The 12,222-nt window shown below is 48.0% G+C and overlaps 5 protein-coding genes across 5 annotated transcripts; 3 read left to right on the top strand and 2 right to left on the bottom strand.

Annotated features, from left to right (window-relative positions):
* Positions 1-75: 75 nt before the first annotated feature.
* BDR25DRAFT_351535 (uncharacterized protein) lies at positions 76-1,059 on the top strand (the record flags this gene model as incomplete). The annotated part of the gene is made up of 6 exons (XM_033694870.1): positions 76-97; positions 147-168; positions 196-435; positions 465-624; positions 686-804; positions 876-1,059. 6 exons carry the CDS (start codon positions 76-78, stop codon positions 1,057-1,059), a joined length of 747 nt encoding a protein of 248 aa, XP_033551897.1.
* Positions 1,060-1,478: 419 nt separating this feature from the next.
* Positions 1,479-3,134, bottom strand: BDR25DRAFT_384601 (cytochrome P450 monooxygenase; the record flags this gene model as incomplete). The annotated part of the gene is made up of 2 exons (XM_033697884.1): positions 1,479-2,986; positions 3,032-3,134. The coding sequence occupies 2 exons, from the start codon at positions 3,132-3,134 to the stop codon at positions 1,479-1,481; spliced, it is 1,611 nt and encodes a 536-aa protein (XP_033551896.1).
* A 545-nt stretch (positions 3,135-3,679) lies between these two features.
* On the top strand, positions 3,680-5,791 carry BDR25DRAFT_215464 (cytochrome P450 reductase 2; the record flags this gene model as incomplete). The annotated part of the gene is made up of 1 exon (XM_033684842.1): positions 3,680-5,791. The coding sequence occupies one exon, from the start codon at positions 3,680-3,682 to the stop codon at positions 5,789-5,791; it is 2,112 nt and encodes a 703-aa protein (XP_033551895.1).
* A 42-nt stretch (positions 5,792-5,833) lies between these two features.
* On the bottom strand, positions 5,834-8,122 carry BDR25DRAFT_384596 (uncharacterized protein; the record flags this gene model as incomplete). Its single annotated transcript, XM_033697883.1, has 4 exons — positions 5,834-7,429; positions 7,625-7,813; positions 8,023-8,051; positions 8,103-8,122. 4 exons carry the CDS (start codon positions 8,120-8,122, stop codon positions 5,994-5,996), a joined length of 1,674 nt encoding a protein of 557 aa, XP_033551894.1. The 3' UTR covers positions 5,834-5,993.
* Positions 8,123-8,699: 577 nt separating this feature from the next.
* Positions 8,700-9,872, top strand: BDR25DRAFT_384593 (NAD(P)-binding protein; the record flags this gene model as incomplete). Its single annotated transcript, XM_033697882.1, has 3 exons — positions 8,700-9,026; positions 9,084-9,255; positions 9,304-9,872. 3 exons carry the CDS (start codon positions 8,700-8,702, stop codon positions 9,870-9,872), a joined length of 1,068 nt encoding a protein of 355 aa, XP_033551893.1.
* Between the last annotated feature and the right edge of the window lie 2,350 nt (positions 9,873-12,222).

Genomic DNA, 12,222 nt, shown 5'->3' with positions numbered 1-12,222 from the left:
ACCCAAATATATTCCTTATAAGATAAGAAGACAGAAGAGTGGAAGAGTTATTTTATCTATGAAATTCGAGTTGTGATGTGGAACCTTGTATGGAATTGTCCCTCTATTTAAACAGCCATTCGGCCTTCATCCGCCATCGGTTCCAGCCCTAGTGCGTGAATCGGCCGTGTCCAGGTAACACCACTATGAATCGAGAACGATTCTCGAATTGCTAGATCGGGTTATCCAATGTTCTTCCATGATATTCCTTAGCGGTATCCGCCTCCGCAATCTGGGGTTGATCTGGGGTTTGCATGGTGGGCAGTGGAGAAATGTCGGCGGCTGGGGGAAGATGTTTCCGGGATTGAACCTCGTGGCAATGTGTGGGAGTGCCGAGTGCGTAATTCAACCAGGTTTGATTGGCCAGGAGAATGGGAACGAGCGCGCGGGGAAATTGTCGGCAATGGTGGAGCCTTGAGTGTCAGGCCCTCAGTCCGCTCGGAAATGGCTGCTGCGGCTCTTTCGCGTCGGAACTACCACGTTCAGCTACCCAGATATGGGAAGTCTTTCCGCGTTGCAACAAACGAGTCAGGAACTGCTTTAACTTCTGCATTGCTGAATCACAAAAGACCTTTTGAGGAAATGGTGCAGGTAGAATATAAATCGTGATGTCAAAGGGGACAGCGCTTATAACACATAAAATCAGAAGTTGTTCCTTCCGCTGCTTGCTTCCGAAGTACGAGCGCGTATAATGCTAACCGGGTGGACTCAAGTATTTAACCCTCTTGCAAAATTGAAGATAAATTTTACCACAGGCAAAAGTTTGTTGTTAGTTACAAGAGTCTGCATAAATTTGCGTGGAATAGGGCATTCACTCGGGCGGTGTTGCGCGAAAGGATGCGGGCAGCATCTCATGACATTATTGCTTCTCAACTCAGTCACCAAGTTTCACAACAAGTGCCTCCTGGAGTGAATTTGCACCTTCTTGTTCCAGGAATGATAGCGCCCCAGCATATTGATCTAGTTTCAAATGTCTCTTCGGCCTCCATGGTAAATAAGCCCTCAATTATACCACCATAATAGATCGGAGAGAAGCGATTATGCTAAGGCTGTAGTATTTCCTCCAGAATTGGATCTAGGAAGTTCTTACTATTTTTGAGCAGGTAATGGATTACTTGTCTTCGCGCTAATATCGACTTCCCAGTGTTTCCAAGCCGTAAACATGCCACTTCCAACTCCGTGACAGCTTTGCCAGAGCCGGCCACTGGATCTTCTTAAACCCTGGCACTTGGTCCTGAAGGGTAAGCCTTTGCAATTAACAGAGGTTTCAAGACACACTGCCTCTCTGTCTGGTTTACAATACGTCAATATCAAACAGAGTAGAGTTATAACTAGAGCGCCGTCCAGGGACCAACCCTCTTGCCAGTATCAGGAGAAACGTTCAGAGGATGCAAATTTCTACTGCAAATTATGCTAGTCTCTATGCAAAAAGCATTCAATCATCCATCTCCGCGGCAACTACTCACAGTCGACCTCTCCCGCCTCCAAACTTTCACCGGCATCTCCCCAAGTAGCCAATTCATTGTCTCCAATCTCTCAATTTCCCAGTCCGGCCTACTCAACGCAAAGCCATACCTCCTCAACACACTTGCCAAAACCACAGTCTGCTCCAAATAGCTAATGTTCCTACCGATGCAGCCTCTAGCGCCAGCCGAGAAGGCAAGGAAGTATGGTTGTAGAGCTTTCCCTTGTTCTCCTAACCAGCGTTCGGGGATGTATTTGTCTGCTTGCGGGAATTGTACTTCGTTGCGATGGGCGACAAAAGCCGAGATAGCAACTGAGACGCCGCCGGGAATGTAGTCGCCAAGAATGTTTATGCCACCTGGCGGCGTTTCGCGGGGAAGACCATGTGGAGTGGGCGGGAATAGCCGGAGGGATTCGTCGAGGCAGGCACGAAGGTATGGGAGGTGTTTTACTTTGTCATAGCTTACCACCCCATCACCGCCATCATCCTCGTCATCATCATCTTCTAGTGCTCCATCCAGCTCCTCAACTAGTTTCGTCATCATTGTGGGGTTTTTAAGAAGCTGATACAGTACGTTTGTCATAGCGATGGCAGTTGTCGCGCTTCCTGCGTTCATCATGATGCTGACTTCGGCCACGATCTCGCCCCATTCGAGGTTATTCGGATTACCGCCCTTATCTTCCATCAAGGCTTGGAAGAAATCATCTAGCTTCTCACCCCGCCGATACCGTTCTAATCGTCGGTGTGCTAGTTCTAGCGGAATGCCCTCCCAATCTCGCGCAAAGCTCCCCATGCGTCCGTAGAAAGGAATTACGTTCGAAATCTTGTTGATGAATGGGTACCACTGGTATGGCCAGACCAGTAGCGACTGCTTCCTCGCATTTTGGTATAGACAATCTCGAAAATTGCACTGGTAGGTTGTGCCGTCAATCCTTCGTCCTGTCACGCGATCGTTGCCTTGGTCTAAGAAGCCCAGTTTTTCGGAGAGTCCAATGTCGGCAATGGCATCCAAGGTAAAGAAGTTCGTCCACGCTCGATAGTCGACGTTCACGTCCCCCGGATTTGGGATAGTGCCCAGAGGAAAAGGAGATGTGCAGCATTTGTCCAGATGAACGATGAGTCGAGCCGTCTTATCCGCAACTTTGTGCTCCCAGTGTTCAAGGTTCTTGATCGCGTACGCTGAGCTTAACAATTTTCTTTTCCGCGCATGGTCATGTTTGTCGACTACATCTGCGAGATGATAATGAGACCCAGCTGTCAGTACGTAGGATGTGTCTTTCGTGCAAGCTGTATTATGACCGTAAATATCCTTTATCGCCCGAAGGTCTCCATATGAGAGAGTGTTAGGACTAGTTCGAATGACCGCATGCTTTTGGTGGAGTTTCGAGAGGTATGTGGAGCGCGCACCTCCGTGGGCGACGATCATGAATGGAATAGATGATATGCTGGAGAGAGGATGCATATTTGGGTAACGACGAAGACCTAGAGCTGTTAGAAGGCCATAAAGTGTGGCCGCAGTTCACCTACCTTTAGCATCGCGAAAGTAAACAACAATTGGGTATATGATGAAGTAGAAGAAGACTGAAAGGCACAGTGCTGTAGCGTACGGTGCCGAGACTATTGCACTCATCTTGAACGAGAGATGAGAAATAAAATCAGAATATAACCATCTCTTTGCGAATTCTCGTTGCTTTTAAACCCTCAAGTGCGTTACAGTTGTCGCTTCAGCCCATTAAGCATCTTCAAATCGACAAAAAATCAATGCCTTACTCTCAGGATGTTCTGTCGTGGGTGGTTAGGCTCGACGGGGAAGAGATACCCGATGAATCGATGGATGAAATGTGGGGAACCTGATGTAGCAAGTTTCTCCGAGTATGTGGAATCTTGCGGGGAGAAGCTGTGGGAGGTTCGCTTCGAGACTCACATAGCCGTCCTACGTGCTCTTCGAAAACTCAACATTACCAATTAGGGGTCTAGTGCTTGGCTTTCTAATTCGGGAGATGCGATGCAAAAAAATGTGTCTGTAGGAGTGGTTCTCTTTGCTGACCTGTCTAATGGTAGTAAAGGGCTCCGGATGGCCGGGTAGGGCAGGTTCTCTAAGAAACATATATAGGCCAGACAGAAAAGTGTGTGTGGGAATAAGCTCTGACGGCTAGCTTTATTCGTTTATCAGCCATGGAGACCTTGTACTCCCAAACCCTCTTTGCGTCTCGATATTTCCACCCCTACATTGAAAGATTCCGCCCAGCATCTACGGTAGATGGTGTGGCCCTAATTTTCTTCATCCTCGTTACCTTCGGATATCTCACTCGAGGCCAGCTCTGGGAAAAGCCTGACCCACACTATGCTCTCTATTTCGAAAGGCCTCAGCAACTAGATGGTGGCTTCAGCACTACCCAGCCTTCCCGAAACATTGCCCAGCGTCTTGAAGAGGGCAATTACCAAGCCGTCATTTTCTGGGGATCCCAATCGGGCACCTCGGAACGATTCGCTGAAGCTATCGCGCGCGAATGCCTGGCGCACTTCGGTCTCCTTGCACTCGTTGCCGATGCCTCCGATTACGATGCGGAAACCATTTCTCTCATACCGAAGGCTAAGTTCGCGATATTTATCCTCAGCACATATGGTGAGGGTGACCCGAGCGATAACACCGCCGGGCTATGGGAATGGATTAAAACTGTCAAGGAGAAGAATTTGAGACTTGACAGCCTGCGCTACATTGCACTTGGACTTGGTAACAGCAACTATAAGCACTACAACCGAGTTGTTGATGTCGTGGCCGACGCGTTTGATGTGGCAGGCGCAACGCCATTAATTCCAAGAAGAAAAGCAGACGATGCGCAAGGTGGAACGGAAGAGGACTTTCTGGCCTGGAAAGATGGCATGTTTGATCTCTTCAAGATGATGGGTTATGAGGAACAGAGCGCTGACTACCGAGCGACAATGGACGTGACGTTCTCAGTCTCCGCAGCCATAAGTGAGGAGAACCAATTTGGCATTCTATCGCATTATCAACAATCCTCGACTTGCTCGGCCATCGTACCGTTGGTTGTGAAGAATTCTAGAGAATTATTCACGGCCGGAGAACGAAACTGCGTGCACATGGAGCTCGATCTAGCTAACCATCCCAGTATCCACTACAAGACGGGGGATCATGTGGGTGTCTGGCCAGTTAATCCGGAAGACGAAATCGATCGGTTATTGGATGCTCTCGGTCTTCAGGAGCGACGATGCGAAACGGTAATAATAACTCCATCCAAAGAGAATACAAGATTCAAAATCCCTTCTCCAACTACGCTGGAGACGGTTTTCCGGCATTATCTCGAGATTTGCGCTCCCGTACCTCGGAAGGTTCTAGTGGATCTTGCCCAATTTGCTCCGGACGCGGCGTCCAAGGCAATGGTCATGGAGATAGGACGAGATCGTCAGCGATATGCGCAGTTGATATCCAACACACATATCACGCTTGCACGTCTCTTGCAAATTGTTAGCCCACTAGAATCTTGGATCTCGCTTCCCCTGTCATTCGTGCTGGAGTGTCTGCGTCCTATGCAGCCGAGATATTACTCCATCTCTTCGAGCTCAGTCATATCACCTCGCAAAGTTGCTGTCACGGCGTTAGTCGTGAATAAAACGGCCGCAGGACCGCCAGAGTCCATAATCTATGGCTTAACATCAAACTACATCCTCTCGGCCGGAAGGATTCCTTCGAACTCTGCCCATCGTATTCCGCGATACCAACACATCAACATCGCAGAGAGTGCCGGAAGCAATAAAGTGCTTGCACACATTCGAAAATCAAAATTCAAGCTGCCAATCACTTGCTCGACGCCACTCATCCTCGTCAGCGCGGGGACTGGGCTTGCTCCGTTCCGTGCCTTCATCGCGGAAAGGGCAAAGCTCCACGTTGTTGGAAAGCCAACTGGAAGGATACTTCTGTTCTTCGGGTGTCGTGATGCGGAGTCCGATTTTATATACAAAGGTGAGATAGAGAAGGCAAAGGAAGGGTTAGGAGACATGCTAGAGATTTTCACTGCGTTTTCTAGAGCGGGCAAACAAAAGGTGTATGTGCAGGATCGAGTCGCAGAGCACAGTGGGAGGGTACTAGAAGTGCTAGAAGCGGGCGCAAATTTTTACGTATGCGGCAAAGCTAGTATGGCGCGCGAAGTCGATATGCGGATCGAGGAAGCCGCGAAACTATCGAAAGGGCTGAGCGATCAGGAAGTGAAAGCTTGGATAGATGGATTGAAGAAACGTGGCAAATGGAAGGTAGAAGTTTGGGGTTGAGCCATGAATAGACCCATGGAGATATGCATCTTGCGTTGAGCATGGAAGGACAGATTTTTTTCATCCTGTTGTTGATGTTCCCGCTAGATGGGGCGCAGGTTCAGTTGATAGACTCTACCCTACTTCTTGCCTGTTTTCCGTGATAATATGCTGAGGCATCTGGTCGCTCTCTCAGATCGGATTTGAGATAGATGGGCCCAATTCAATTGGACCATTGTTCTCGTAAATCCTGGAGAACGTTCGTAGTCCTCCATCCAATCAGATCTTGCAATCCTCTAAGATATTCGACGCAGGCTTCTTGTTCCGCTTTCTCAATGATATAAGCGCCACACGCACTCAAGATATGGCTACCTTGAAACATAGCATTCCCACAATGTGAATTGCTGACTCCGTAACCGATGATGATGCGAATGTGCTGGCGAATCGCAGCATCTGTTGCCTTCCTTGCCCTGACACTCGCAAGTCCAACAAGTGATGCATGCGGAGAGTAGATTGATAGCAGTATCTTGCAGAGGTGGTAATACTGTAAACCGACGGCTACCACGCCTTGTGCAGTGGGGAGTTCCGGCCATGATCCATTAAACTCTTTTCCAGCCCGTTCCTCGGTAAATAAAGGGGTAAATGTCCAGGGCTTCGTACGCTCCCACTCATTGACTTCGGCGTCAAGTTCAGCCCACTTATCTCTAGAGAGTGGGCTGGATTCGCGTCCCTCAAAGACATGTTTGAGGACATTGGCGAAAAGGAAGATGGCACGGTTTGCCCAGGCCTCATCATCGTATTCACGGAAGACGGAGGAATGACGGTAGTTCTCGAGACTGAGATCGAGGGGTTGTTGCGTTGTGAGAGAAACATAGATGTGTTGTCGTAGTGATACCCAGCTGGCAGACTCGCGCAGACCTCCATCTGCTGCAAACGATGAAATAGAATTTAGAATGCGAGTAGTTCCAAAGTGGTGGCATTGTTCGTCAGAGTCACCCATCTCCTCGTGTAAGCGTAGTAAAATGACTGCTATTAGGAAGTTTTCATCCCAGTGGGCAAGTGGGTCTTCTAACGCGATGATGAGGGTTTGGAGGCACTGGTCTATATATGGAGCAGAATGATCCTCTTCAACTTTGGACAAAAGCCACAGATGTCGAGCCGCAAGGCCAAGCACACCATTCAATATGACCGGATATTGAGCTGCGCGTTTGGGGATTTCCTTTCCAAAGTGACAGCGGGGATCGCACACATCTATCCAGGGAGTGCAATGAACAATGAAGTGATGGAGAAGGCGTGCTTCGTAGGCGTTGCTCACTGGCCATCTCGGTGAAAGAGAAGTGCTGGCTGAGAATGCCGAACTGGAACCGAAGGGGGAGATGTTGAAGTCCTGAGGTGGTGAAACTTTGTTATTAGGCACTTCATGGGGGGATATAGTGTTGTTAAGAGTATCATAGATCGGGGGCTGAAGGGGCGCAACACCAGCAGAGGGAGAGATGGCAGGGAGTCCTTTTAGCGGGTTGGTCTCTATGTCAATTGACGGCCTAAACGCAATTCCAGAGTCTTCCAAAGTGGAATCGGGTTCCGCATCAAGGACTCCCTCACCAGGTTCATCAGGTTCGCCAAGGTCATCAGGATCGGTGTTTGGGGGGACAAAGCGTACTATTCCATGCGATGAGTTAGCACAAACTCACTATTACCGCGCCGTATTAGAATTTGACAGGGTATTCAGAACATAAACGTGGTGCCCGATGATGCTCTCATAGTTCCTACAATAGTCTGAGCTGATGGAATCCACCCTGTTAATGGACTAAGATAGGCGCAAATACGTAGTGGGAGGGCGAATGAGGGCCATACAAGATTCCGGAATATCAACCCAAGTCTGACTGGTCTGGAAGTTGAGGCTCTGCTCAGCGGATCCAATGTCTTCCCCTGCGTTAAATTTGACAGAAGTAACAGGTCGGAATCGAAACGCATTGCCCTTGACGCAGGGGCGGTCCCTCTCCGTGCAGTGCTTGCATTTGCTCGAATCTCGCAGCTTCACGCCTGCTCATTTCGTCAGCTTTCCATCGTTAAACCACGAGACGCGCTCTAATCCGTCCCAATATGTAGCGTGGAGCACTACAGGGACGATTCTAGAGAAGAGGGTTGCATCCGATCGATGGTCTCCATGTTTACAGCCGGAGATTTAGGCAATAAAATCCTTCCTCATTATGTTCCGCAGTGGGTACGAATGTGTTGTAGGGGATGCTTACATTTAATATGCCGCTCGCGACATGTCTTGCTGTCAAGGCAATTTAGCCCTGGGCCTGTTGCAATTCAAGGGACAACTGACCATCCACTCCGTTGCCGCATTGAGAATCGAGAAAGAAAGCGCGAAAGGTAGGGGCAGGGGAGAGGATAGATGGGAGATGTGGAGCGCGGGAAATTGAACTCTTTTTGATGATGACGAATGCGAGAGACACAAGAAATAGTATGACGGATGCGACGGGGTTACCACAATTCCCCGCACTTATGCCAAGCTTCTAAATAGGACCGTTCCGATGCATCCTCGGAAGAAAGTCAAAGAATCCCAGGGTAAGTTTCTCCGTTAATGAGTTGCTTCCAGAAATAACCTCCGCACACCTTTTCACTTGTTGGCTATTTCATTAACAGACTCAGAATAACGTGTCGCTCACGCCCTTCTCCTCGTTTCATACTATCCCCATCCAGCAACTAACCCGGCAAACTTTCCACTTCCCATCTTTCGACCAACAGGTGGCATCAAAGGCTACAGTTACTGCAATAGGCAATGTCTTCTTCTTTCTACGTTTGTACCGCAGAGGGATTGTTGAATATTTTCTCTTCCAAGAAGTGATTCAAATGAACCCCAACTCCCATGTCACTTCTCTGTCCTTTCATTTCCCTCTCGTAGTTTCACCTCACCAAAGCCATGTCCACCAAAAGGCTCCAGATAGCCGCAGCAGGCCTCGGCCGCATGGGCAAACGCCATGCTCTCAACTTCCTCAGTCGCACACCTCGTGCTGAGCTCGTCGCCGCTTTCTCCCCGGACCCTGTTGAACTGCAGTGGGGAAAACAACATCTTGAACCCTACGGGGTCACGTTATATGACGACTACGACAAGATGATCTCGCAAGATGGCCTCGAAGCCGTAGTCATTGGCACCGCAACATCCGTCCATGCTGATGAAGCGATCAAGGCCATGGGGAAGAACCTGCACGTTCTATGCGAGAAGCCGTTGTCCACGGATATTGAAGTTGTACGTAAATGCGAATCGAACTGGGCTGGGGAACTGACATCAACCTCGAGGTTGTAGTGTAAGCAAGTCGTTGAGGCCGCAAGGAAACGCCCACATCTGAAAGTCATGTGCGGTTTCTCGCGCCGATTCGATGAAAGCTACCGCGACGCTCACCAGAAGTATGAGCAAGGGTTGATCGGGAGGCCTTCTATTTTTCGGTCGCAGACTTGTGACAAACACGATCCTTCTGGTGAGCATGCTCGTATTTTACTGGCGCGGTTTTATTGACCTGGAGAAGGGTTCTTCGTCGAATACGCAGCTTGGTCCGGGGGTGTCTTTGTTGACATGTCCGTTCATGATATCGATCTTACGCTCTGGTTCTTCGGAGACGAAATTATCCCTAAATCAATCTCTGCCCACGGCATCACTGCTGTCCAACCTGACCTCAAGAGGTACAACGACTATGATAACGCAGTTGGCATCGTGGAGTTCCACAACGGGAAGATTGCTTACTACTACTGCTCCCGCATGATGGCGCATGGCCAGGAGGATGTCACGGAGATCATTGGCACGGAGGGAAAGCTAAGCGTGAATTCCAATCCGCAAACAAATTTAGTGAATCTGTATCACTCCGGCGGTATCACACGAGAGGTACCAAAGGACTACTATGGTAGGTTTGAAATGGCATTTGTAAGGGAGAGCAACGAGTTCACGGCTGCTTGTCTGGATGACACGCCGTTGCCATTGAAGCTGAGCAACGCGGTCAAGGCCGTTCAGCTTGGGGCATGGCTGCAAGAGGCTCTTGTTACTGGAAGGCAAATTCACTTCGATGAGATTGGGAGGAGAGTTGAGAGATCACACCTATGATTCGAAGAATAGATGATAGATGCTTGAAGAGCCAAATTTTAATACTCAGGCAAAGACTCAGTCACTAAAACCACTCCCCTCACGAATTAGGGTCTGTATGAAGGAGAGGGTCATGTGCAGAGAAATTAGTATCGCGGGGAACCTAGATTGAGCTGATGGAGGGCATATAGGGTGGTGCAAGTAGTCAATTAGGTGCTGAGGGCCAAGCTAGGTAGATTGACGTGTAGTAGAAGGTCTCTGGAGCGAGAGAGCTTAGAGGTAAATATATAGTAGATAAAAGAGCGCTAGTTCTAATCTGGTATGCACTAGTCTTAGATGGGAAACGGGTGGATGTGAGTCAAAGACGCACTGAGACTAGGCCAAGATCACGTGAAACCACTCGCGCCATGGCCCAACTTGTTTGGCACTGTCTGATCCACCAAGACGAGGCCTAGTTGCCATTGGAACTATTCATCCGCACCGGTACCATCCTCTGTTGCTTACGGAACATTTATAACTTCCGCACCTCTACCTCCACAATTGACCCGTGTAGGTTTCCATCGCCTGTACCGCGGAATACCGCATGCTAAAGAGTGGCGCCACCCCAGTAACTAAGATATCCCAATTCCTAACCTGAGGCGTACCCCCAGCATGTGCGGGCCAAATCTGAAGAAGAGAATGAATGTAAGAAACAGGCAGGAAAGGACGTTATCTACGACACCAAGAGCTCCTAGCAGCCTCCATGGACCCCATGTCAAATCAGCTCCCGAAGTATTCGTCAAGTGTTCTCATTATTCGGCAGTTGTATAACCATTTAATTGACAGTACCGCAGGAGTACCGAGGTGATCAGATAAGCGATAAAGAGTCCAGTGATTGAGATTTGAAGGACGCTGTTGAAAGCGGTTGCGCTTTAATAGGAACACTCGCAGCTCTTAAACGAGTGATTACATTTGTTCTAGGGCTTCTCCCCATTCGTGATGAAGGGGTTTGAGCTTGCGGCTTAAGCAGGAAAAACGAATCCGATTCACAGTCATGGCGCCTACCTCCTCTTGTCAATCCAACCTCAAATAGGGAAACTGTTGCTCATGGCGTTGAGATCTCCCATCAGCGTTAGTTCAAACATCAACTTCGCCAAAGGGGAAAGCATTAATTCGAACATCAATCTCAGCCATAGGGAATGCATTTGTTCGAACATCGATATCGCTGATGAGAAAGGCGATCGTTCGGACATCGACCTCACCAGATGGGAAAACGTTGGTATGAACACCACTACCACCCATCGAGAATGCGTTAGCTCGAGCGTCAACATTGGCGATTGGGTATGCATTGGTACGTGCATCGATGGTAAATGCATCGGTTCGAGCGTCCGTTGGGAACACATCCTCCAAGGAGTTGCTCCAACGTTCAACTTTAGTCCATTCCTCCGTCGTAGGAGTAGATTAGCGCTGGGCTTGGTTTTCCTGCCGGTGAGATTCGATAATGCTTGTAGCTAAGGCTTTATATTAATTCGTCATGGTGAGTGATAGGAACGTGAATCTGGCGTAGAGATGCAGGGGCCAGGGCTTCCAACGGGCCGTACTACGGTCCGTACAAAGTGAACCGTAACGGTCACGTGAGCAGTACGAACGTACCGAGTTTGTAAGCCGTACCGTACGGTTAATGATGCCCTAGGTACAGTACGTAGTACAGACTGTATTACCCTTTTAGGAAGTTTGTATAGCAATTTTAGAGGAGTAGGAGGGCTCTAGCAAACAGTAGGCTTGCAGGAGCGTTTAGAAGGGTTTTTAGAGCTTTAATTAGCTAAAAGTTTTATAAAAACGCGTAAATTTTTTTTTAAGTCTTTTAATTTATCTATCTGCAGTTTATTATCTTAAAAATGCCTATTACTAACTATTTTCTATTACAGAGTTATCTATCCACGCGCTTTGCTGCCTTACAGGCCTTATTTAGTTAATTAGATACCTCTATTGCCTATTTTACATAGTCTTGTAGGCTTTAGAAGTTAAAAGCCCTCTACACTACATCTTCTGCCTTATCCTGCAATAGTACACTGTCTGTAGCTAAAAATTAGTTACAGTAGTTTCTAAAGGACTGTAATTATAATACTAAAGTTAAGTTTATAATTAACTAGAATAATATATAGCTGTTAGACTTAAAATAAGTGTTGCCTTTAGCGCAGTTAAGTTACTGTGTAAAAAATAAAACTGTGTTATAAAGTAATTATACACTATTAAAAGTATAAGCTTATAGCACAGATTTAACGCTTTTAAAGAAGCAGAGTAAGGTAATCTGCCTCTAGCTCTGCTATTAATGCTATAAGTAAGGTTCTTAAAGCGCTGTAAAGGTAGTAGATAGCTATAACTATATTAT

This window comes from Lindgomyces ingoldianus (genome assembly GCF_010093535.1).
Source record: "Lindgomyces ingoldianus strain ATCC 200398 unplaced genomic scaffold BDR25scaffold_6, whole genome shotgun sequence".
Classification (NCBI taxonomy): Eukaryota; Fungi; Ascomycota; class Dothideomycetes; order Pleosporales; family Lindgomycetaceae; genus Lindgomyces; species Lindgomyces ingoldianus.
This window is presented reverse-complemented; position numbering and strand designations above follow the sequence as displayed.